General features: G+C 44.7%; 1 protein-coding gene across 6 annotated transcripts in view; it reads right to left on the reverse strand.

The window, feature by feature from the left end:
* The window catches only part of taok3a (TAO kinase 3a), a 60635-nt gene that overhangs the window by 2835 nt on the left and 32045 nt on the right, over window positions 1-25755 (reverse strand). For 4 of the 6 annotated variants that reach the window (XM_054772443.1, XM_054772444.1, XM_054772442.1 and 1 more), the window contains 14 exons: window positions 25233-25329; window positions 24771-24884; window positions 22981-23072; window positions 22811-22904; window positions 18052-18133; window positions 14770-14937; window positions 13551-13736; window positions 11533-11655; window positions 8104-8340; window positions 7503-7631; window positions 7198-7401; window positions 3721-3960; window positions 3439-3651; window positions 732-914 (listed from right to left, as the gene is read on the reverse strand). In XM_054772443.1, the coding sequence (XP_054628418.1) occupies window positions 732-914; window positions 3439-3651; window positions 3721-3960; window positions 7198-7401; window positions 7503-7631; window positions 8104-8340; window positions 11533-11655; window positions 13551-13736; window positions 14770-14937; window positions 18052-18133; window positions 22811-22904; window positions 22981-23072; window positions 24771-24884; window positions 25233-25329 (2162 nt within the window). Of the gene's footprint in view, window positions 1-731; window positions 915-3438; window positions 3652-3720; window positions 3961-7197; window positions 7402-7502; window positions 7632-8103; window positions 8341-9875; window positions 11220-11532; window positions 11656-13550; window positions 13737-14769; window positions 14938-18051; window positions 18134-22810; window positions 22905-22980; window positions 23073-24770; window positions 24885-25232; window positions 25330-25755 lie in introns of those variants that run through there. The other 2 variants (XM_054772445.1, XM_054772446.1) reach the window with 2 other exon arrangements.

The following is a 25755-nucleotide window of genomic DNA, read 5'->3' on the forward strand; positions in this document are numbered from 1 at the left end:
TTGCCGTGATGCTCACAGCCACTAGGGGGCGTCATATGCACACGTTAGCTGCAGGAAGTGCCGACATTTTGGTGCAAATCCAGGTAAAGGTGACTTTTGGACGTTACAGTCCGCTTGCATTGGGCACAAATGGGGGCAGTGACCTCCCACAGAGGACATCATTGACTACATAAATAATAAAATAAATCAAAAAGTACAATAAAAATTCAATAAACATTACATAAAGATAAATATGGCTAAATATAAAATATTTTTATCTAAAATAATAAAAAATCAAATAAGAAAAAATAAAAATAAGAAATATGACTAAATATAAAATATTTTATCTTAAATAATAAAATAATAATAAAAAATACTGTGTATATATATATATATATATATATATATATATATATATATATATATATATATATATACACATAAAGATAAATATTAAAATATAAGATTTTTAAATCTTAAATAAATAAAAACAAAAGAAAAAATAGTATATGTGTAGAATATAAATATGATTAAATATAAGATATTTGATCTGACCGGAGAAGACGTATTTCAATTACTAAAAAAGAAAAAGAAAGTCAGACATGAAAAAATGTAAAAAAAAGTTTTCACATTTTTAAAACTAGAATATAATCTCTTTCATATATTTGATATTATGAGATGACTAAAAAAAGGATGATGATTAGAAGACGTGTGTCATAATGAGACGGGCGATGACCGAGGCGGAGCCTCACCTTTTGTTCCAGGTGAGCACGTCGCAGGGACACCTTCTGCTCCATCTTGTGCTGCTCGCGCTCGTGCTGCGCCTCCGTCTGCATCTTGATCTTGCTCTGGTAGGCGTTGAGCAGCTCCATCTCCTGCTGCAGCTGCTGCCTCAGCGCCTGACACTCCGCCTCCTGCGCCTCGTCCAGACGCAGCTGAAGGCGGGACAAAACGTCTACTTTTATACTCGGAATGTCCGGTAAATGACAGACTTCCACTCATGCTGGACCTCAGCACAGCCTTCAGCTGTCAGGCCATCAACAGCGTCTGCACCACGGCCGTCCCTTTCCTCAATTGGACGAGCTAAGGACATCACACGCACATCATTTCTTCACACGTTTCACGTTCTCACACACGGCCACTCGCTCAGGATTAGCAGCACTTGCTTTTGTCAATATTTGCATTTTTCTACAGTGAATGAACATCCCATCATAGTATGAAGCACAAGTACTACAATATTACTCATCTAAAACACAGGAAGCCTTTTTACAATACTAATACTAACCAACAAGACGTCTGATAATCATCCAAATAATACTCAAAATATTTGTCTACAAATACAATATTACTACTACTACCTCGAAATAACGCAATATTAGTCTAAAAATATACGACTACTAATAATATTCTGATCAATATTATAATAAGTAAAATACAAAAAATACTAAAACTAAAAAATACTACCACCACCTATAATACTACTACTACTAATACTAAAAATATGACTTCACAAAATTATAATAAAATTAAACTACGAAAAATATTTGTTTAAAAACTGTAATAATAATCAAAATAATACTTAAAATATTAGTATAAATTACACACGTCAGTACTAAATCTAAATAAGAAAAATAAAAAATAAAATAATAAAAAAGTACCAGTCAATATTAGTCTAAAAATATACTACTAAAAATACCATCAGCACCTATAATAATAATAATAATAATAATAATAACAATAATAATAGATTAAAAACCATAACTATTATAATCATGAAAATATTACTAAAGAATATTAGCATCAAAGACACTCCTCAGTACTTAAAATAAATAATAAAATAACAAAATGTACCAATAAATATTAGTCTAAAAACAAGCTATAATAATAATGATAATAATACTTAAAATATTAATATAAAAGACACTCCTACAACTACTGCTAAAAATAATACAACTTATAATCTAAAACTACAAAAATATTAGTATAAAAATATACTATTACCCCTAAATAGTCAAAAGAAATTAAAATTTAAATCGTGTAAAAATGTACTACAACTACAACTTCTTTATCTATCTAATTATCTTACAATAATAATAATACTACTTATAACAAAAATACTAAAAAATATTCTAATAAAAATACTGATAAAAAAATGCAACTAACCAAAAAGACGATTACTCTACAACAAATACTATTACTAAATGATAAGACTAAATATCTTTTTTTTAGTAAAATAATCAACATCATATTAAAATAATAGTATCAAAATATACAATTACTACATATGAATGATAAGATCACAAAAACTAAATCCAACAGTGTATGTTGTGTATATAGAGTAGTGTACACTACACTACTACCATGGACTATGATGTTTGCAGATGACATTGTGATCTGCAGTGAGAGCAGGGAACAGGTGGAGGAGAAGCTAGAGAGGTGGAGGTTTGCCCTGGAAAGGAGAGGAATGAAGGTTAGCGCAGTAAGACAGAGTACATGTGTGTGAATGAGAGGGACCCAAGTGGAAGAGTGAGCTTACAGGGAGAAGAGATCAAGAAGGTGGAGGATTTGAAGTACTTAGGGTCAACAGTCCAGAGCGATGGAGAGTGTGGAAAAGAGGTGAAGAAGCGTGTACAGGCAGGATGGTACGGGTGGAGAAAAGTGTCAGGTGTGATGTGTGATAGGAAAGGAAACTGTGGTGGTGTTTGGTCTAGAGACAGTGTCCATGAGGAAAAGACAGGAGACAGAGCTGGAGGTAGCAGAGATGAAGATGCTGAGGTTCTCTCTGGGAGTGACCAGGAAGGATAGGATCAGGAATGAGTACATCAGAGGGACAGCACATGTTAGAGGTTTTGGAGATGAAGTCAGAGAGGCCAGACTGAGATGGTTTGGACATGTCCAGAGGAGAGATAGGGAATATATAGGTAGAAGGATGCTGAGTTTGGAAGTGCCAGGCAGGAGGCCTCCAGGAAGACCAAAGAGGAGGTTTATGGATGTAGTGAAAGAGGACATGAAGGTAGTTGGTGTGAGAGAAGAGGATGCAGAAGACAGGCTTAGATGGAGGCTATTGATTCACTGGGGCGACCCCTGAAGGGAAAAGCCCAAAGGCGAAGAAGAAGACGACACTACACTACAGTGTATGTTGTGTATATAGGGTACAGTACACTACAGTGTGTATAGGGTCCACTACACTACAGTGTATGTTGTGTATATAGGGTACAGTACACTACAGTGTGTATAGGGTCCACTACACTACAGTGTATGTTGTGTATATAGGGTACAGTACACTACAGTGTATATAGGGTCCACTACACTACAGTTTATGTTGTGTATATAGGGTACAGTACACTACAGTGTGTATAGGGTCCACTACACTACAGTGTATGTTGTGTATATAGGGTACAGTACACTACAGTGTATATAGGGTCCACTACACTACAGCAACATAGGCGCGGCACTCACCGCCTGCGAGGCCATCATCTCGTTGATGCTCTGCTCGTACTGCTCGGCCAAGATGGCAAGTTTGCGGGTCTGCTCGTCTTTGAGCGCCTTGAGCACGGCCTTGTGCTCGGCCTTGGGCATCACCTCCATCTGGTGGTGGCGCAACGCCTTGTACTGCTTGGTCTGCACCTTGCACGTGTCCTGGAACTGCTTCTTGATCTGCAGCTCCAGCACCTGTCGAGGAAGAGGAGGAGCGTGAAGGTCCCCCTCGTGTCATTCATCGTCCGACGCCAAGTGTCTCACTTTCAGGTTCTTGGGCTGCTGCCGGAGCTCCAGCACGTGCTTGCGGTGGAGCTCGCGCTCGCGCCGGTTGTTGTACTCGATCTGGTTCTCCAGCTCGGTCTGGTGCTGCAGGCGGATCAGGTCCATGCGCAGCTTCTGGAGTATCCTGAGCTGCCGCTGCTCCAGCTCCTGCGTGGACTCATCGTGACGGATCAGCACGGCGTGCTCCATCTCCTTCTGGCTCTTCTTCTTGTTCAGCTCCTGCACACATTCACATATGTTAAAACCACCACCACGATTCCAAACCACTTCCTCACGTCTATGAGGAACACCTAACATCTCAGCATGGGCCCAACAACACCATCCACTTCCTCCGTTTGCATTTGGTGGCCTTCTTGGTATTTGCCAACGTCACCACGAAGCAAAGTGAAATTGTCATGACGCAACTTGAAATATCAGAAAACTATAGACTATTGAATGTCACTGAATGTCATTGAATGTCATTGAATGTCATTGAGCAAAAATACATGATAAAGAAAGAATGAAACAAAACAATGCAAATATACTTAAATTAGACTAACAAAAGAAATAATAAAACAATCATTACCAAAACAATTACAGTAAACTAACAAAATATACATTATATATATATACATCTTAAAATATGACTATATATATAAATCTATGTATATAAAAATATGACTATACATATATAAAACTATATATATCCAAATAAGAGTATATATACTGCTAAAAAAAATGAGAGGAACACTTGGAAAACACATCAGATCTAAACTGGGGGAAAATGATGTTGAATATGTTTCCTGATAATAAGTGGGTGATGTATTAGTAACAAAATGATGCCACATCATTTGATAGAAATGAAAATGATCACCCTATAGAGGGGGGAAATCAAAGACACCCCAAAAATGAAAGTGAAAAAATGATGCAGCACACTGGCCCATTTAGCTAAAATGTCGTTGTAGCAACTCAAAATGATTGTCAGTAGTTTGTGTGGCCCCCACGTGCTTGTACGCATGCCTGACAACGTGGGGGCATGCTCCTAATGAGACTACGGATGGTGTCCTGGGGGATCTCCTCCCAGATCTGGACCAGGGCATCAATGAGCTCCTGGACAGTCTGAGGAGCAACCTGGCGGCGCCGGATGGACCTAAACATAATGTCCCAGAGGTGTTCTATTGGGTTTAGGTCAGGTGAATGTGGGGGCCAGTCAATGGTATCAATTCCTTCATCCTCCAGGAACTACCTGCATACACTAGCCACATGAGGTCGGGCATTGTCGTGGACCAGGAGGAACCCAGGTCCCACTGCACCAGCGTAGGTTCTGACAATGGGTCCAAGGATTTCATCCCGATACCTAATAGCAGTCAGGGTGCCGTTATCTAACCTGTAGAGGTCTGTGCGTCCTTCCAGGGATATGCCTCCCCAGACCATCACTGACCCACCACGAAAGCGGTCATGCTGAATGATGTTGCAGGCAGCATAACGTTCTCCACGGCATCTCCAGACCCTTTCACGTCTGTCGCATGTGCTCAGGTTGAACTTGCTCTCATCAGGGAAGAGCACAGGGCACCAGTGGTGTAGTTGCCAATTCTGGTGGTCTATGGCAAATGCCAATCTAGCTCTACGGTGCTGCGCAGTGAGTACAGGGACCACTACAGGACGTCGGGCCCTCAGGCCACCCTCATGGAGCCTGTTTCTGATTGTTTAGTCAGAAACATTCACACCAGTGGCCTGCTGGAGGTCATTTTGTAGGGCTCTGGCAGTGCTCATCCTGTTCCTCCTTGCACAAAGGAGCAGATACCGATCCTGCTGAGGGTTGAAGGACCTTCTACGGCCCTGTCCAGCTCTCCTGGAGTAACTACCTGTCTCCTGGAATCTCCTCCATGCGTCCAGGTACGTTGTTGGTAAACTCTGCTTTCTTAAATCCAAGGTCACCGCAACAGTCTACCAGAATGTTTTAGAGGACTTCATGATTCCTTCTGCTGAGGATCTGTATGGAGATGCAGATTTCATCTTCCAGCAGGACCTGGCCCCTGCCCATACCGCCAGAAGCACCAAAACCTGGTTTGATGCCCATGCCATCACAGAGCTTGACTGGCCAGCCAACTCAGCGGACCTAAACCCCATTGAGAATCTATGGGGTATTCTCAAGAGGAACATGAGGGGCACCAGACCCAACAACAAAGAAGAGCTGACAGCAAGCATCAAGGAAATCTGGGCTTCCATAACTCCCAGGCAATGCCACAGGCTGATTGCTTCAATGCCACGTGGCATCGAGGCAGTGATTAAGGCAAAGGGATTCCCAACCAAGTATTGAAGATTGACATATCGTTTTGAAAGTACCATATTTTGATTGATTTGATGTGATCCTAATTTCTTTCTTTTTTTTCCTGCAAAAACTGAGAAGTAAATGAAGATTTCGTCACAGTATTCAAATTTTTTGAATTCCTGTTTTCGTGGGTTTTATGAGCTGGAAGCCCAAATTACGTAAAAATAAACAAATAAACACTTGAAAACGTTTAAATTGTGGGCCCTGAATCTATAATCTATGAAAGTTTAACTTTTTGAATGGAATTATGGAAATTAAACAACTTTTCCATGACATTCTCATTTTTTGGAAAGGGTCTGTATATATATATATCTGTATCATATATATACATATATATATATATATATATATATATATATATATATACATATACATATATAAATATATATATACACAGTAGATGCCCCTACAATGTAAATAATCCGTTCCAAGATCTTCCCAATCTCACCCCTTTGGCCCTTCAAAATATTCATAGTCCACCAAATACGGTGGGAAAATATAAGAAAAGGTTAACATAAACATAGTAGAGTAAGATTCCAATATAAAATAAGGTAATAAATAAGATTACTGTCATGAATAAAAATGAAAAACAAAAATAATCAACTAGTTTAAGGCGACTACGATGAGGAAGGGAGAAGCTTGTCTCTCACACAAACTCATGGACGTGCTGGATAAGTCAGCCAATGAGATGAGAGCGTAGGCGGTGCCCCGATAATCAGCCAATGAGAGCCTGAGGCGTCGGAAGGCGTCACCAAGTGTACTCTGTTAGTCATGGAAAGTGTTTCCTCTCTCTGTCGCGTGAGAGACTCAAATGGAATTTCTGAACTTGCACGGACTTGACGCTTTACGTTGGATGGAATGTCTTACGTAATACGTCAATTCTTTACGTTCAGTGGAATTTACGTAAAAGGAGGTTTACGTTATGCGAGGTACTACTGTACTTCTGAATCTGAGTGTAAAAATAAGATAGAAAATAGAAATAAGTCAAACGCTCCATTTCACGGAAACGACACAGCGGGCAGCAAATGAAGATGAAAGCCGGAGCGGAGCTACGTGGCTTCCATCTGCGTCGAGGCTGATCTCTCGAGAAGGAAGAAGGAGCGAGCTTGTTCGCAACAAGCGACGAGCCCGGAAGAAGGCGTCACCTCTCGGATCTGCTCCTGCTCCAGGTCGTGCCTCCTGATCACGGCCCGGCGCCGGAAGGCACGGCAGCTCCTGTCGTAGCGGACCCTCTGCTGGGCCAGCAGGTGGGCCTCCTCCTCGGCCTGGGAGTGCTGCATGTTCTCCTTGTGCTTGGACAGACGCTCCTGCTTCTCCTTCTTGGGCGTGCTGTGGTCCTCGCTCATCTCCTGGCGGGGAAGCACGACAGTCAGCTACACGGCGACGATAACCGTAGAACAGGAAGCCTGCCTGTCTAGTGCAACATGAGTAGGCTACAGGAAAAGAGCACCTCCTTCATTTTCTCCTTGCAGAGTTTGTACTGCTTCTTCTGATTGTCCAGGAAGTTGGTCAACTCCTTCTTCTGCTGCGCCGCCATCTGCTGCTGGAACTTCTTCTCGTCCGCCAACGTGGTCTTCGTCTGCAAGGCGATTTAGCATGTTAGCATGTTAGCACGGCAGCTTAGCATCAGGGGCGCACCGCTTTTAAACACTATTTCAGAAAAATACAAACTGCAGTATTATTTCAGAACAAACATGTATTTCAGAAAATGAAAATGAAATATTTCAGAAAAAAATGGAACTAAAATATTTCCAAAAGATCCAAATTACAAATGAAAATATTTCGGGAAAATAAGATAAAAACTAAAACTAAAAATTCAACATTGAGCTGCTGTGTTTCGGTTCATGCATATTTAAGAGGCAGCCCACAATCATTCAAAAGCCAAAAATAACATGAAGAATTCCAGTTTCAGAAATGAAATAAAAATAAAACATTTAGCCGATGCGTTCCACTCCAGGAAGCGTTGTCAGCACATTTACGAGGTGGGTCACATGAACGTCTGACCCTGGGACACACCCATTGTATTTTTGGGACTCGTGTCGGGAGCCCACCTCCTTGTCGCCGTGCACGGCGTGGCGCTTGGCCAGCTTCTCCAGCTCGATGTAGGCGTTGTTGGCCTGCGTCTCCGCCTCCTTCTGCAGCTTGAGGCGGTGCTCGTCCATCTCGGCCTTCAGCTTGTTCTCCAGGGCGATCATCTGCTTCTGGTGCTGCCGGCGCATGCGCTTGTAGCCCGACATCTGCTCGCGTAGCTCACTCTCCTGCTCGTGCTCGTGGATCTGCTTGGTCACCTGCACGCACGCACGCACACACACACATGCACACGCACACGCACGCGCAAGCACACGCACACGCACACACACGCACACACACACACACACACACACACCACACCAAAGGTCACACTTTGCCTTGGAGGAGGTCACGACCTGACAGCACTTTTCCTTGATCATCTGTTAGCCGTCATGAGCTAGCTTCATTTGATTGGCCTCATCTTCCATATAAAATAAAGTGTTTCATTGCTAATAAACACTTGAGACTTCAAGCAGGCCAAAAGGTCTTTTGTCACCATTTAGCCTTCTCGGAGCGCAGCAAAGCTAACATAGCTAACATGCACGTTTTCGCTCCAGTCTGTGTACGCTTTAACACCACTAATGTATACGTTTTTGCTACCAATAACGACAACATCCAGTCTGCAACAAGGCTAACATACGTTTTTGTACAAACTAAAGACAATTTAGGTGTAAGAAAACAAAAAGTAGGTTAATTATAATAATTCTATAAACACAGAAGACGCTTCTGAGTCTTAACGTGCGTCTTTTTGGTAACATTCATGATCATTTCGTCACTGACAACAAAAGGTACCTATTTTTGTAAACACGGCAGACCCTTTAGCGTCTGCAACACCTACTTGTTCTTTCTTGACACTTAAATTGTCTTTAATTAGTACAAAAACGTACGTTAGCCTCGTTACAGACTGGGTGTTGTCATTACGGGTAGCAAAACCGTATACATTAGCGGTGTTAAAGACTTGTCTGTTAGAAATATGCGTATGTTTTGTTAACTTCAGCAACAATTCAGTCTACCTATTTGTGTAAATACGGAAGACACTTTAGTCTGCAACAAATGTTTTTTTGCGTACAGCAGAGAAAATGTGAGTCTTTAACAGCGCTATCGTATACGTTTTTGCTAGCCATAACGTCAATATCCAGTTCGCAATGTGGCTAATGTGCGTTTTTCTACAAACTCAAGTCAACTTTGGCGTCAGAAAACAAAAAGTAAGTATTTCTGTAAACACGTCAGAGACTTTTGAGTCTTCAACGAGGCTTACGCACGTTTTTTTTAGCTAACACACGTCCTTTTGGTAACACTAACGGCAATTCAGTCTTTTGACAGCAAAACGTGCCTATTTTTGTCAACATGGCAGACAACTGGCAGAGTCTTCAACAAAACAAACGTGTTTTGAGTCTTTCGTGTACGTTTTTGCTCGCCATAACGTCAACATCCAGTCTAACGCGGCTAACGTGCGTTTTTCTACAAACTAAAGAGTCAGGAAACAAAGAGTCGGTATTTCTGTCAACACCGAAGAGGCTTTGGAGCCTTTTTGTTCACGCGATGACAATGTGGGGGCTTCAAAGAACCTCGAGTCTTGAACGAAGCGCCTGCCCGAGAGAAACCACAGCGCCTCGAAAACGTTGCTCCGTTTCAGGGAAACACTTTCAAAGCAAAAAGAAGAAAAGTGTGAAGGTGAAACGGAACTGAAGCCTGAGGAGCAAACCTCGGAATATAAACGTCCAATTCATCTGACCCCCCCCCCAAGTCAGACCTGCAGAAGGAAGGGGTTGTCTCCATCGTCGTGGAGGAGGTGGTCGTCGCTCCTCATCTTCTCGTAAGTCCCACCTGCCGAGCGCCTCGGGCCAAACATGACGGCGACTTGAGCCCGGGAAGCTGGCGCTGCGTCCTGCGCCTGACGCCAGCCCGTCTCCAACCCCCCCTCCAAGCCTAACCGAGGGTGCCACATTAACCTCCGCCCCGCCCCGGCGGCGTGCTGGTTGGCGTCCAGGGCACGCAGCAGCAGAGGGCGCATGAGCCGGGAATGGCGGGCGGCCAAGCGCGGCACAGAGCACCTCTTCTTTAGCGGCGCTAACGCTAAGCGGCGGGCGGCAGGTGGGTCACATGAATACCTCATTGACAGAGCGGGCCTGGGGGGGGGCGCTGGTAGGGAAATAAGACATAAGAAGGATAAAGAGTGGGCATGGAGACAGGTGAAGGCCCCCTGACCCCGTTGGCACCCCCCCACAGCCCAGCCCCTGAATCAATGCCTCTACTGTACCAGCGGCCCCCAATCCCAGCCACAAAGGGCCAAGTCAGGTCATGTGACGCACCCTTTCACCCGCCCCCGCATGGCCGTGGCATACTTGTGAAGGGAGGGGTCAAAGGTGAACGTGTTTTTCTGTAACCCTTTCCATCCAAAGACATGAAAGACCTTGGTGTCCCCCCACCCCCCATGCCCACAGTGGCTCTAGTCCTGTTCCTTGATGTCTGATATCGCTAACAGTGTCCTCCTTATGTCCCTGATATCATCCTGCCCTAAAGTCCATCCCAATGAAGCTGATATCACCCGACTGCGTCTTCCTTCGTGTCCGCAACTTCTGTCTCTTGTCCTCTGGAGTTGCCCTCATGTCCCCGCTAGTTATGTCCTTGATATCAGCTCCCCTGTCCTCCTGCACGTCCGCTACATCACACACGTCTCCTAGCATGTCCTCTGATGTTTACGTAATGTCCCCGCTACGTCCTGGTCGGTGTCCTACCCAAATACCTCCTGTCTCCTGTCCTCTCGTGATGCACTCGTGTCCCTGATATCGGGTGGCTGTGTCCTCTACTCATGTGTGCTTTTAATGTCAACATTGTGTCTCCTCAAAGCCTCCTTGTGACCTCCTTCAAGTGTCCTCCCCGGTGTCCCGTGTCCTCCGTGGACATTTCGTCAACATAAGCGTCCTTGTTATTGTTTTTGTCCTCCCGCTTGCTCCGGTGTGTTTGTCTTGCCGTCTTTTGTCGACCTGCCCCCCCCCCGTCGAGGACGTCAGCTTGGGGAAAGAAATGATGATGTCATCTCCCGGGGGGGGGTCCAACGTCAGCCAGGTGCACTGAAGCAAAGACGCATTTTCACTTCATGGGGGGGGGGGGGGGATGGACAGGCTGCAAGGATCCGTCATGTTGTCCTTGACGGATCCTTGCAGCCTGCCCCCCCCAAGGCAGCACGTGAAGGCAGCACCACCCCTTACTAGCGCTTGTTGCTATGACAACAGACCCACACAGGACGACAGGAGACAAGTGCCCGCCCCCCAACACCCAATATTGAGTCAGATGTGTCGCATTACCGCGGGGGGGGGGGGGGGGGGGTGATGAGCGGAACCGTGGATGAACAATTGACCCGCTCCAGGAGTCATGCAAGCGTAAAAAGAAGCCAAGCAGGGTCTCACCAGGGATGCGGACTTGATGGTGGCAAAGCGTCCCTGGTTCTTGTGGTTCTGGGCCTGGCTGCTCTTGTCCACGGATATCAGCCGGTGGTCCCTGTGGGGGCCCTCGTCCCAGTACTGCTGGTCCTGGGGAGGGACGACCACATGACGTTTTGGGACGGTTCCATTTCATGAACTTTAGGAAACACCAAATAGCACATATGGGAGGGCATTTTTGATCTATTTTTCTCTGTGTGGTATTTTTCCCCCCCAGGAAAGACGAGTCGTCTTATATTTGCAGTCTGGAGGTCTAAACTTAGACTGGGGGGGTTCTTATTTTTTTAAATTGTTGTTAATTGAAAAAACAAGTTTGAAAAATGAAGCACTACAATGCAGAAAAACTAGGGGTCGTCTTACACTTGGAGTCCAGAGGCTGACATGCATGCAAACCTCAAAGGTCTCATTTTGATTGCCAAAAGAAGTGGGTCTTGAAAAAGAGGGGGCTTATATTTGTGTCCCCTTCTCCACCACAAAAATGCCATAACAACAACACACCAAATGAATAACACATAAAAAGTCTGGAAAAGGATGTGTCGTCTTATGTTTGGAGACGAGACGTCTCATCTGCATGCAACCCAGAAAGTGGCGTCAAATGACACATTTTTATTACAAAAATGCAGTGCGGGGAAAAAGAGTGGTTGTCTTATATGCAGGATGGTCTTATATTCATGTTTCCCATCCCCCACTTGGCCCAAAACATGTCATCACAACAGACCAGCAAATGAAAGAAAGTGAAAAGTGTGAAAAAGACGAGCTGTGTAGGAATGCATGCATGCGCTCGGGCATGCGGCGCCAAACTAACTTCTACTGCAAAAAAAGCGGGTCTTGAAAAAGCAGGGTCGTCCTACATTCGGATCAATACCGCATTTTTGTCCGATTTACTCACAATTTCATCAGCCTATCCACCCTTTTGGACATAAAATGTCACAAATGAGTGACAAAAGACAAAAAACCCGATGACGGCAATGACTGAAGACACTGCGTGTGAATGCGTGAGCTGAATGAACACATGAACGGAAAACAAAGAAAAGAGTGGGAAAGGTGTAAGCATCAAAGCAGAGAGGTGAAGCCCCACTGAAAAGGCTAACATTAGCGTGTTCATGCTTAGCATGATAGCATTACGTATTTCTGTAAGTTTGTACTTGTAAAAACAGCTAAAAAAGCAAATATGCTAAAGTTAGCATGGTAGCATGCAACACCTAGCATGGTAGTTAGCACTAATTTCAAGAATTTCATTGCATAGTATAACTACCTGTTTTACTGTGCACATGACAATAAAACTCTTGAATCTTAAGTGTCTACGTATGTTGATACTCGTATAAATGGCAGAAACTGCTACTATGCTCATGTTAGCATGTTAAAGCTAGCATGATAGCGCTACGTGTCTGCCAATGTTAACTGATGAAAATGGCTAAAAATGCTACTATGCTAATGTTAGCATGCTAACAATGCAAACATGCTAATGTTGGCATGCTAACACCTAACATAATAGTGCTCAGTGTTTATATAAGTGTCTACTTATGAAAAAGGCTAAAAATGGTAGCGTGCTAACACCTAGCATGACAGCTCTAAGGGGAAAAAGGAGCGCCAGGCTTGGCTGCATCCAGCAGAGGCGCTGTTGACTCAGCGGGTTTGCCATCGATAGAAACGCGTGACGTCCACAGCGACATGCTGATGATCGCCAGCGATTCATCACTTCATCCATCAAGGCCTCTCCGCACCTTTTATGACCAACGAGAGAGAGTGAGACACGCGTCAACGAGAGCACGCCATCTTTGTTCTGGAAGAGTCTGCTAGGAACGTGACGTGCCCCCGCGTGGGGATGGTTGTCATGGTTACTGCTGGGGGGCGGTTACTATGACTATGAAGACGGCGTGGGATGTCTCCTCCACTGCTCAGGTGGACGTGAGCGCACTCAGAAGCGGCTGCCGGTGCCCAAAATAGCGGGTCATGTGACTGAAAGAGGGGGTCGCCGGCCGTACCTTCTTGGCGTGCGGCGAGGAGTCCGGGGTGCCGCCGTAGTCCCGGGGGTGCATCATTGTCATGTCGTCCAGCACCTCCTGCAAGCTGTTGACGCTGCTGCCTCGGCTGCCCGTGCTGAGCGACGTGCTGGGCACCGAGTGGTTGCTGCCCAGGCTGTTCATCTTGCAGCTGGCCCCCTCGCTGTCCTGCACCGGGACACCGCAAAAGCCTTCACGAGGTGTTTCTATCACACTGTAGACTGGATTTCAACCCTTGAGATGGGGGGGTCCAAAGTGGGCCGAGGGCCATTTGGGGCTCACGGCTTTCTTTGGACAACAGCCGCCATTTTCCAAGAATAAAGTGGAAATAGTCCGAGGAGAAGCTGTACTCTCACGAGGGAACAGCGCTCATTTTACGAGAACAAGGCTGGAATGTTATCAACTCATTTTAGGAGTAAAAAGGTCAACTATTCAAGGAAAAAAAGATCCTATGTAGCGTAACACGATGTGAGACTAGACGGAGAATAAGCTTGCACCTTTACCAGAATAAAGTTAGTTAAAGTTAAAATTAAAAAAAATCTGAAACTAGCGAGAATAAAGTCCTAAACTGCCGTGAAAAAAAATATGAGAATAAAAGGTGTCAATTTGCAAGAAAACTGTAGTAAATTCATGAGAAGTAAATAAAAGTAAAACTTGATTCCCTGAAATGCATTACTTTGTTCCCGTAAATGTACTCTTCTACAAAGTAATACGTTTAGCAGAATAAACTTGTACATTTAGGACACACTGCAAATGAAAAAGTAATATCACAATAATAATAATAATAATAATAATAATAATAATAATAATGAGAATAATAATGGTACTAATAATAATAGTAATAATGATAATAATAGTAATGATAACAATAGTAGTAATAATAATAATAATAATAGTAATAATAATGAGAATGATAATAACAATAGTACTGCTAGTAGTGATAATAATAGTACTAATGATAATAATAATAGTACTAGTGATAATGAGAATGAGAATGATAATAACAATAGTACTACTACTACTACTACTACTACTAATCATGCTAATAATGCGCCTCTGACGTAAAGGCGCATTAAAACCCATTAAAACCCATTAAAACCCATTAAAATGTGTGAAGAGAGGCTGGAAAGCGAGTGTTAGTATTTTTCATATTTGTCGATGATTTGAGTCACTTCGTTGAATTAGGAGCACATCCTCCCACCTCCTCGTCCTCCTGGCTCTCCCCCAAGGGTCCGTTGTGCTTCTCCTGGTAGAGGATCTTCTTCATCTTGCGGTACTGCAGGTTGTCCAGCTCGCGCACCGCATCCTTGGTCCGCTGGATCAGGTCCAGGAGAATCCCCGGCGAGCGCTCCCGCCGCACAAAGTCATGCTGGGGGGGCCGAGACAAAAAAAATGAGGGGTTGCTGTCCATGAGTATGCTGGATATTTGTGTTGGAATAGGCTGCAATCCAACTAAAATAAAGTAAAAATGTGCTAGAGCAGGAAGAGCCACTAGAGGGCGCCTGTACGTCGTTGATGCCTCGTTTCAACAAGTAACTTAGCCCACAAAATCACTTGAACTCAACTTGCACAATAAAAACATGAAATAAAATAAAATAAAATAACGAATAACGAAATTGAGAAAACTCAAATGAAATTATGTACAAATAATTTCAAAATGGATGACATTATTGTATTCTTATTGTCATTTAAAGCTCATTAAATCCCCAACTTTACCTGAACGATGCATTAGAAATACGCATTAGACATTTTTGATGTAATAAAATTAATAAAATTGTTATTAATACTAGCAAAGTCTCTTATTAAAATGAAAACATGAAAAATATGTAATCAAAAAATAACTTTCATTAAAATAAATAAAAATCCAATTAAATTAATTACAAATAAAAGGAAATAAAACAAAATGAAATCCCATTTTAAACTTTTTTATTATGTTATTGCATTCTTATTTTTGGATGAATTGCCATTTAAATCTCCTATTTTACCTGCATTTGAAATACACATTTGACATTTTTTCTAATTATTCTTAAGTAATAAAACATCTGGTTATTAATGCTAACAAATGCTATTAAAATCAAAACATGGAAAAATATCAAATGAAAAAAAACATGAAAATAAAGAAAACTCCAATTGAATAAAGTACAAATAAAATAAAATGTTGACATGTTTTTTCACAAATGATATTATTGTATTGTTATTTTTGGATGAATTGCCATTTAAAGCTCATTAACGCTCCAATTGGACGTGAAGTCCACATTTAATCATGACACAAATGGAATGAATGGATGAGCGCTCGTTAACGCTCCAACGGTTACTCTCCGCGTGCTTTCTTTGGCGGGATACGCGTGCACCCTCTGAGTATTCAATGTGCTCCACAAGTGAGGACGATGAAAGGGATGTACTGAAGGGGGAAAAATGAATAATGTATGAAAATATATATTTTTGTAAACAAGTTTGATGTGCTAAATATTAGCCATGTTAATATTTTGTCTTTGATCAATACACCTCACAGAGTTTGTGGCAGTGGTATTTGTTTAGGCTCCAGGCTACGATGGATTCTATGGTTAGCGGTGTATTTTGGTGGCGGTTTGAGGCAGGTGTGTAGGTTTGCTTCATAGACACGAAGACTAAAGGTAAAAATAGCACCCCCCCACCACCACCACCTACATTCCATCCATCCGGTTAGTCACGCTCATTGAGGGAGAGCCGCCGTGAGGTGAATGTTAGCCTTAGGAAAGGCGCCAGGAGTGAAACGTCTATTTGCAGCTCTGCTTGTGTGACAGCGGCTGGTGTAATGGGTTAGTCAAAACACACGGGGTGGGGGTGCAATGACATCACGCTCCGAAAATAGGCACCACCGTCATTTGGCCCATTTTTTGTGACAGTTGGGCCCGCCCCCATCCTCGTAGACTGCCCAGATCACCAGCAGGACTTCTCCTGACCAGATTAGGGAACAAACGAGGTGAGCAAGGCTGCAGCACAGCACAGATGCTACGGTGCTAACATTTCAACAGCAACATCGTGCCAGGTTGGCAGAAGAAAAACAATGACAGCTCATGCATCCGTAGTTGACAGGGCTCAAGGCACCATTTTAAGATATTTAGCGAAGCCTACTTTTTTTTTTTTTTACTTTGTGTCAAAAAATCATTTCAGTGCCTCTTCTTTCAAAAGTGTGGCAAACAAATGAGGGAGACGATCAATTTTGCTCACGTTTGCCACTCAACAACAGGCTGGAGGGACACATGTTACTGTTAGCACATCGTTAAAATTGTTAAAATGGCGCTCCCGCATCCCATCTTTCATGTCGCTTTTGGACAGCATGACCAAAAATCCAATGCTGTTCGCCACGTTTTGTTGATGAGATGGGAGGGTTTTATGTCTGGAAAAAGTGAGGTTGAGGTGATTTTAGAGCTCCAGGCTTGATTTTAAGACGTGCAGTGAAGCCTGCTGTTGGAAAATTTCAAATGTGAGCGATAATGCGCCTCTTCTCTCAAAAGTGGAGCAAAGAAGTGAGGGAAATAATACATTTTTGTCACGTTTGGTGCTCATAAACAGGCTCTAGGGCAGCGGTAGGGAACCTATGGCTCGGGAGCCAGATTTGGTTCTTTTGATGACTGCATGTGGCTCTCTGACGTCTCTTAACATGATCAAATCTATTCAAAGTACTTTTTAAGTAAAATATTGCAGAAATCAGTGTGAAAATCGCATTCTAAATATAAAACTTTCTTGTGCATTTGAATCCACCCATCCATTTTCTCCCACAATACGGCTCGCCAGAGCCGATGCCGGCTGTCCTTCCCATGTTTTCCAGGTCAGATACCAAAAGGCGACTACTGGATAATGCGGTAGCCTGCCCAGGCTGCCAGGACATCACCTGACAACTTCCTCTTAAAGGTGAAGTCCACCTCTATGAAGCGTCTGGAGAGGTTGTGGCTGCTGCTTTAAATGTTGTTTTAAGGGATTATTCAGACAGATGGCGGCATGGTGGGCTGGCCAAGGAAGGGGGGTGGGGGGGTGGGGTTGGTTGGGGTCTAAGAGAGGGAAGCAAGGAGACAGCAGACTTGTACTTTTGACCACAATCTCCCCTTGATCCGGATCAAAATGATGATCCAGCTACACTGCATCACTTTCAGTGGGGCAGTGGTCGGGTACCTGAAGGGGGCGGAGCTACACGGAGTACGGTTACACTGTACAGGTGTGTCTCTCACACAAACTCCCATGTTTCTGTCTTTTGACGGACTAGCAATGTTGACACTGCCCTCCTGACCGGGTCATCTGATGGAAAAAAGAATGTTTAATCTTGTTTTAATCCCGCGCCTTCATCTCATTTAATCTAAAAAGTAGAAGAAAAAAAAGCCCTTCCCAGCAGGGGTGCTGTGGCAGTCAGTCGGCGCATTTGAAGAATAAATGGATGGATGCAGCGGCAGGTGGGCGGAGCCAGTCTTAGACAGGAAGTGAGATTCAATTTTTTTGGACCACTCACTCTTAGCAGCTCCCCCGACGAGGGTCTGTCCTGAGGAATCTTCAGTAGGCAGTAGTCCACAAAGCTCCGGAAAGGGTCGGACCTGCGGCAAAAGCAGCATGGATATTACAGTCAAACCACTTGTATCATTCAGTTTTACATCTTTTTATTGGTTTTGAAATCTCATCATGGGTTGATGCCGCTTTATTTATCAGAACTGCTTGTTCTGCACACTCTGGTCAGAGCTCGGGGTTCCTGTGATCAGTGTCTATTAGCGTGCCCTACGTTAGGTCTCGGCTGAAAACCAACTCTGGAACCTTAGAACTGCTGCTTACATCCACAGTTTCAAATCAATGCTAAAAACACACTTGTACTTTTTATTGGCCCACGGGACTCCAGAGGCAGCTGACAGGTACGGTTTGCAACGGTGGCAGTCGCTGAGGCAAAAACCCGTACGTGAAGTTCAGCAAAGTCATGGAGAACGACTTCCGGACGGCTTCTAAGAGATTCTGGACCACCATCCGCTGTCTCAGGAGCAGGGAGAAGTACACTGTGAACACCGCGTACGGTGGGGATGGTGTGCAGCTGACCTTGACTCAGGATGTTGTGGATCGGGTGGAAGGAAGACTTCAAAGATCTCCTCAATCTCAGCGGCACGTCTTCCAATGAGAAATCAGTGCCTCGGGGCGCCACAGGACTGAGGTTGCAAAGGTGGTCAAGACGCTCCTCCATGGCAGGGTCAAGGGGGTGGAGGAGATCTGCCCGGAGTTCCTTAAGGCCCTGGATGCTGTGGGGGTGTCATGGTTGACACGACCTTGCAGCATCAGGTGGACATCAGGGCCAGTGCCTCTGGATTGGCAGATCTGGGTGGTGGTCCCCCTTTTTAAGAAGTGGGTACAAAGGGGGACCAAAGAGTGTGTTCCAACTATTGTGGGATCACACTCTTCAGCCTTCCTGGTAAGGTCTATTCAGGAGTTCTGGAGAAGAGGATTTACCGGAGAGTTCAATCTTGGATTCAGCAGTGTGGTTTTCGTTGTGGAACAGTGGACCAACTCTACACTCTCAGCAGGGTGCTTGAGGGTGCATGGGAGTTTGCCCAGTCAGTCCACATGCTTTTTGTGGACTTGTAGAAGGCATTCGACCGTGTTCCTCGAGGAATCCTGTGGGGAGTACTTTGGGAATATGGGGTACCGGACCATCTAACTCAGGCTGTTCGATCCCTGTATGACCGGTGTCAGAGCTTGGACCGCATTGCCGGCAATCAGCCGGACCTGTTTCCAGTGAGGGTTGGACTCCGCCAGGGCTGCCCTTTGACACAGATTCTGTTCATTACTTTTATGGACAGAATTGCTAGACCCAGCCAGGGCGTTGAGGGGTTCCGGTTTGTTGGCTGCAGGACTGGGTGTCTGCTTTTTGCAGATGATGTGGTCCTGTTGGCTTCATTGACCCGTGATCGGTTCGCAGCTGAGTGTGAAGTGGCTGGGATGAGAATCAGTTTTCGCCCAGAAAAGGTTGAAGTGCCATCTCCAGGTCAGGAGTGAGATCCTTCCGCAAGTGGAGGCGTTTAAGTGCCATGGGTCTTGTTCATGACCGAGGGAAAGATGGAACACGAGATGGACAGGCGGATTGGTGCGGCATCTGCAGTGATGCGGACTCTGCATCGGTCCGTTGTAGTGAAGAGGGAGCTGAGCCCAAAGACAAAGCTCTCAATTTACCAGTCCATCTACGTTCCTACCCTCACCTGTGGTCATGAGCTTTGGGTAGTGACCGACAGGACAAGATTCCGGGTACAAGCAGATGAAATGAGTTTTCTCCGTAGGGTGGCAGGGCTCTCCTGTAGAGATAAGGTGAGAAGCACCGTCCCTACCCCAAACCCTAACCGAGTGAAACTCGGCGTAGAAGTGCTGCTCCTCTGCATTAAGAGGAGCCAGATGATGTCTCTCGGGCATCTGGTCAGGATGCCTCCCGGACCCCCTCAACTGGCCTGGGAACGCCTCGGGATCCGCCCGGGGGGGGGGGGGGGGGGGCTTGAAGAAGTGAAGGGAAGAGGGAAGTCTGTGATTCCCTGCTGAGGCTGCTGCTCCCGCGACCCGACCACGAGTAAGGGGAAGGTTATGTTGTGCGTTGCGTTATGTTACATGTTACATGTTACATCACGTTATTTGTTTTTATTCTAGTTGATTCTGTTCCATTCTAGTTTATTTGATGGGATTTGTTTTTATTTTGAAGGTTTGTGTACAGAAAAAGTGTCATGAAGTATACTGTGGGTATATTGTGATATCAGCTATAAATCATGAAGTATACTGTGGGTATTTTGTGATATCAGCTATAAATCATGAAGTATACTGTGGGTATATTGTGATATCAGCTATAAATCATGAAGTATACTGTGGGTATATTGTGATATCAGCTATAAATCATGAAGTATACTGTGGGTATATTGTGATATCAGCTATAAATCATGAAGTGTACTGTGGGTATATTGTGATATCAGCTATAAATCATGAAGTATACTGTGGGTATATTGTGATATCAGCTATAAATCATGAAGTATACTGTGGGTATATTGTGATATCAGCTATAAATCATGAAGTATACTGTGGGTATATTGTGATATCAGCTATAAATCATGAAGTGTACTGTGGGTATATTGTGATATCAGCTATAAATCATGAAGTGTACTGTGGGTATATTGTGATATCAGCTATAAATCATGAGTTGAGTTGAGTCGTGCAATCCAACGTAGGTCAATACATGTGTTTTAATACGATCATTCTGTAGTGGCTTTCGACACAGTGAATGACTACACCATATAGTATGCGTGATGCATGCATGATGTAAACAACGGAGCAAACATAAGCACCAGTGGAACTAAAAATATGCGAGCTCAGCCTGCTATGATGGTGGTCAGGATGGTGTCGCTCGCTGCAACTAATCCCATCATTTTGTCATACATCCTGTGTGATTATACTTTTACTCCTCGTCTACAGTCTCAGCTGGATGGATGCTGCCGAAGCCTCAGGCCGTCACGGAGAGAGAGAGCGCCTCCAGAAATACCACCGCCACCGCACTCTCCCTCGCAGCGCCACCGTTTCTCTGCCTTGTCATGGCGCTATGCTAGCTTTACCACCTCCAGCATGCACCCAAACAGGGAAAGTACTCTTTTTGCAGCATCAATCCACACCAATTGCTCACTTTCTACTCAATGATTGGACTTGATAGGACTCCCGGACACTTTTTTGATGTTTCTGGATATTCTTGGTTGTCCATTTGAGTCCATCGGTTCATCATGGAGGAGCAATGGGCGGAGATGCAGAGGCTAGGCTAGCTAGCTCATTCATCGTTAAAGTTAAGGGAGTGCTAGCTTACGTGCTTTGTTTTTAACGAAATAAGAGGCTGCGTGACATTCAACGTAAATGCATGTGCCTGGTGGAATACATGATGGGCGTCTCCAGCTCCACTTTCTTGTGTCGTTACAGCGTATATTCCTGTTGTTGTCATGTGAATTCTGACCACTTCCTGCTTTGACGCCATTCAGCCATAATTCAAATTCTTATAAAAACGGTGCTTTCAAATACATCACGTGCATTTCCAGCAGTGTGTGGCATTGTGTGAATAATGCAAGCATCTCTCGCGCACACACGCACACACACACACACACACGCACACGCACACGCACACGCTAGAGGAAGTAACTTCATTAATCATTTAAATTTAAATCTCCCGACACGCTAACCGCAGCAGTTAGAGAACGTTAATTAATTTTTTTCCCTGCGTTTTATTGATTGGAATACTTAAAGCCCAAGCTTGGCCAATCAACAACATTGTGACAGCAGCAAAACAATAACATCTTTTTTTCCCACAACAAGTCAAGTGCAAACACCGCAGTCGTTTCATGTCCGCTACCGTCGTCTCTGGAGACTTTATTAGCGGCTAAAAAAAGTATTGCAGTATTGTGTTGTGTTGCAGTACTGTGTTGTGTTGCAGTACTGTGTTGTGTTGCAGTATTGTGCTGTGTTGCAGTACTGTGTTGTGTTGCAGTACCGTGTTGTGTTGCAGTATTGTGTTGTGTTGCAGTACTGTGTTGTGTTGCAGTACCGTGTTGTGTTGCAGTACTGTGTTGTGTTGCAGTGCTGTGTTGTGTTGCAGTGCTGTGTTGTGTTGCAGTACTGTGTTGTGTTGCAGTACTGTGTTGTGTTGCAGTGCTGTGTTGTGTTGCAGTGCTGTGTTGTGTTGCAGTACTGTGTTGTGTTGCAGTATTGTGTTGTGTTGCAGTACTGTGCTGTGTTGCAGTACTGTGTTTTGTTGGAGTACTGTGTTGTGTTGCAGTATTGTGCTGTGTTGCAGTACTGTGTTGTGTTGCAGTATTGTGTTGTGTTGCAGTACTGTGTTGTGTTGCAGTATTGTGTTGTGTTGCAGTACTGTGCTGTGTTGCAGTACTGTGTTGTGTTGCAGTATTGTGTTGTGTTGCAGTACTGTGTTGTGTTGCAGTATTGTGTTGTGTTGCAGTACTGTGCTGTGTTGCAGTACTGTGTTGTGTTGCAGTATTGTGTTGTGTTGGAGAACTGTGTTGTGTTGCAGTTTCGTGTTGTGTTGCAGTACTGTGTTGTGTTGCAGTATTGTGTTGTGTTGGAGAACTGTGTTGTGTTGCAGTACTGTGCTGTGTTGCAGTACTGTGTTGTGTTGCAGTATTGTGTTGTGTTGGAGAACTGTGTTGTGTTGCAGTATCGTGTTGTGTTGCAGTACTGTGCTGTGTTGCAGTATCGTGTTGCCAACTTACCACTCGTTGGACTGCAGAGTGGGGGAGTCGTTCTGTGCGATGTGGTATAAGGCACTCATGGCGTTCATGTTGAACAGGGGCGGTTTGCGTTCCGCTGAGCGGGACACAGACGGAGTTTGAACGTTGTGAAAGCCCAGTTCTTCACGCAGAGTCGACCTTTGACGTCTCACCTAACTCGATGCAGGTGATCCCCAGGGACCAGATGTCCACCTTCCCCTCGTACTGACCCTCGTCCATGGCTAAGATCACTTCCGGGGCCATCCTGAGGACAGACATACCCACTTTTTGGGATACGGTATATACTAGAGATGCACAATATCTTCTTTTCTCAAACCGATACCGACAACTACTTTTGTGCACACGTGAGGTAAGAAGGACTGGAACAAACTGTACCTGTTGATTGGTCCTCATCAAATATGATGACATGACTCCTGCCACTGCTATCACTACTATCAGGAGAAGCAGAGTATGAAGGGGGAGGAGCCACCCGCTGTGGCCCAGGAAGGTGTACTGTATTCGGGCACACGCCCCGAGCAGCCAGTGTGACAACACGGAGTTCTGAGGAAAACCTTTTGGACTTTTCAAACGCTGCGGCACTGGCATCTCAGGAGAATGATAAGCTTCTTTGTGTACTCCATGTTTTTTTCGCCTCATCGCGGAGCATTTGGTACATCGAGCACACACAAGGTCCTCCTCGGAACGTGAATGTTTGTTCACAAGTGAGCTCAGGGGAAGTTACGACAGGCCGTTAACGTCACAGGCAGGAGAAAAAAGGAGCACTTGATTTGCTCACCCACAGAGTACGGGTAATCTCACCTTATTTTTTTAAGTTATCTGAGCTATTTTTAATGTTACCGGATGTATCGCTATAACGCCATCATTCCCTCATATCGGCCCAACAATTACGGTGCACCCCAAGTATGTCGTAGGTATGCACAAACAACCCCCAAAATACCCATGAAAATGCCATCTGCTTAGCCTCTCCAAGCTTGCAAAGACTCTGCTGCACGGTGGCCATGTCAGCCACGGCGGTGCGCGTGAGAGCCACATGACGAGACGGGAGTTCATCCGCAGGTCCGACCGTTTGCGGGATTTCTTCCCGCCGACATCAAAGGAGGAGCGTGAGTGACGGGAGGAGCTGCTGTTATCTGCTGTGTGTGCTAGCATGGCTTCTTCTGGAGACTTGGAATGAAGAGCTAAACCATGACGTCTGCTATTATGGAAAGGCTCGTTAATCATTCAACTTCCTATTGATGACGCTAACATGTGTAGCACAGAACTTCCTATTGATGACGCTAACATGTGTAGCACAGAACTTCCTATTGATGACGCTAACATGTGTAGCACAGAACTTCCTATTGATGATGCTAACATGTGTAGCACAGAACTTCCTATTGATGACGCTAACATGTGTAGCACAGAACTTCCTATTGATGACGCTAACATGTGTAGCACAGAACTTCCTATTGATGACGCTAACATGTGTAGCACAGAACGTGACAACCATCTGTCATCTCCCGCCCTTGAGTGCTACGCTTTACAGAGAAGAGGCGCTCAAACTCTAAACTCTAGCTTAGGCTTCGCTGCCCATCTTAAAATGAAGGACAGGAAGGAAAATCTCCTTCCTCATGAACATGGTTCCACCTCTGACCCGGCCCCAGCTAGATGAGCCCGCCCCATTTATACGCCCTAAAAAAAAAAGAAGCAGGCTTCACTACACCTCTTAAAAAAAAAAGATGGGCATGAAGGAAAAAGCTCATTTCTCGTGGGCGTGATACCACCTCTGACCCGCCCCCAGCTGGATGAGCTCAGCCCATGTATACACCTACCATTATGTAAAAAAATCATTAAAAAAAAGGGAGGCTTTGCTACACACCTTAAAAAAAGACGGACATGAAGGAAACATCTCCTCAGCTCTGCTAACTTGTTTAAAGTTAAAGACTACGGGAGCCTCACTCACCAGTAAGGTGTGCCCACAAAGGAGTTGGCAGGTGAGGCAATGGAGGCGGAGCCAAAGTCGGCCAGTTTGACCTGTCCCAGCTCGGTCAGCAGGATGTTCCCGGCTTTCACGTCTCTGGAAGAAGACAGCATGAAAGATCAAAGATCAAAGGTCATAAATCATAGCCAATGCTCTAACAAACGCTAACATGCTAAACCGTTCTAATACACCTTTCATCTCTAGCTAGGTCCACGGACCTAGCTGGACCTCTAGCTCTCTATCACCTCCAACAATTCCCACGTGTTTTGGGTAACGCTTGCGTGCTTCAACAGTCCAAAGGTTGCTGAATATGAGCAATAAAAGATAAACGAGTGCGTCACAGCAGACGTTGATATGACGCTTTACAACACGACAAGAACATGTTTTTTTACATTGCTGGTGAGAAATGATTGGAAGGAGGAAGCACAAAAGGGACGACTTCACCTGTGAATCATATGATGGGAATGCAGGTAAGCCAGTCCCAGCAAGGCACCGTGGGTAATGGCAGCGATCTCCACCTCTTGGAGCGCCTTCTTGTGAACTTTAGGGGAGAAAAACACACACGGCTTTCAGCCTTTCACCACACGTCACGACCTGCTGGCCGTGGTCTCAGTCCCCACTCACATAATTACTCAAATACTGTACAGGGGTGTAAGATAGTCCCCACCCACGTGACTGCTCAAATACTGTAGAGGGGTGTAAGATAGTCCCCACCCACGTGACTACTCAAATACTGTACAGGGGTGTAAGATAGTCCCCACCCACGTGACTACTCAAATACTGTACAGGGGTGTAAGATAGTCCCCACCCACGTGACTACTCAAATACTGTACAGGGGTGTAAGATAGTCCCCACCCACGTGACTACTCAAATACTGTACAGGGGTGTAAGATAGTCCCCACCCACGTGACTACTCAAATACTGTACAGGGGTGTAAGATAGTCCCCACCCACGTGACTACTCAAAT

Source organism: Dunckerocampus dactyliophorus, chromosome 4 (assembly GCF_027744805.1).
Source record: "Dunckerocampus dactyliophorus isolate RoL2022-P2 chromosome 4, RoL_Ddac_1.1, whole genome shotgun sequence".
Lineage (NCBI taxonomy): Eukaryota > Metazoa > Chordata > Actinopteri > Syngnathiformes > Syngnathidae > Dunckerocampus > Dunckerocampus dactyliophorus.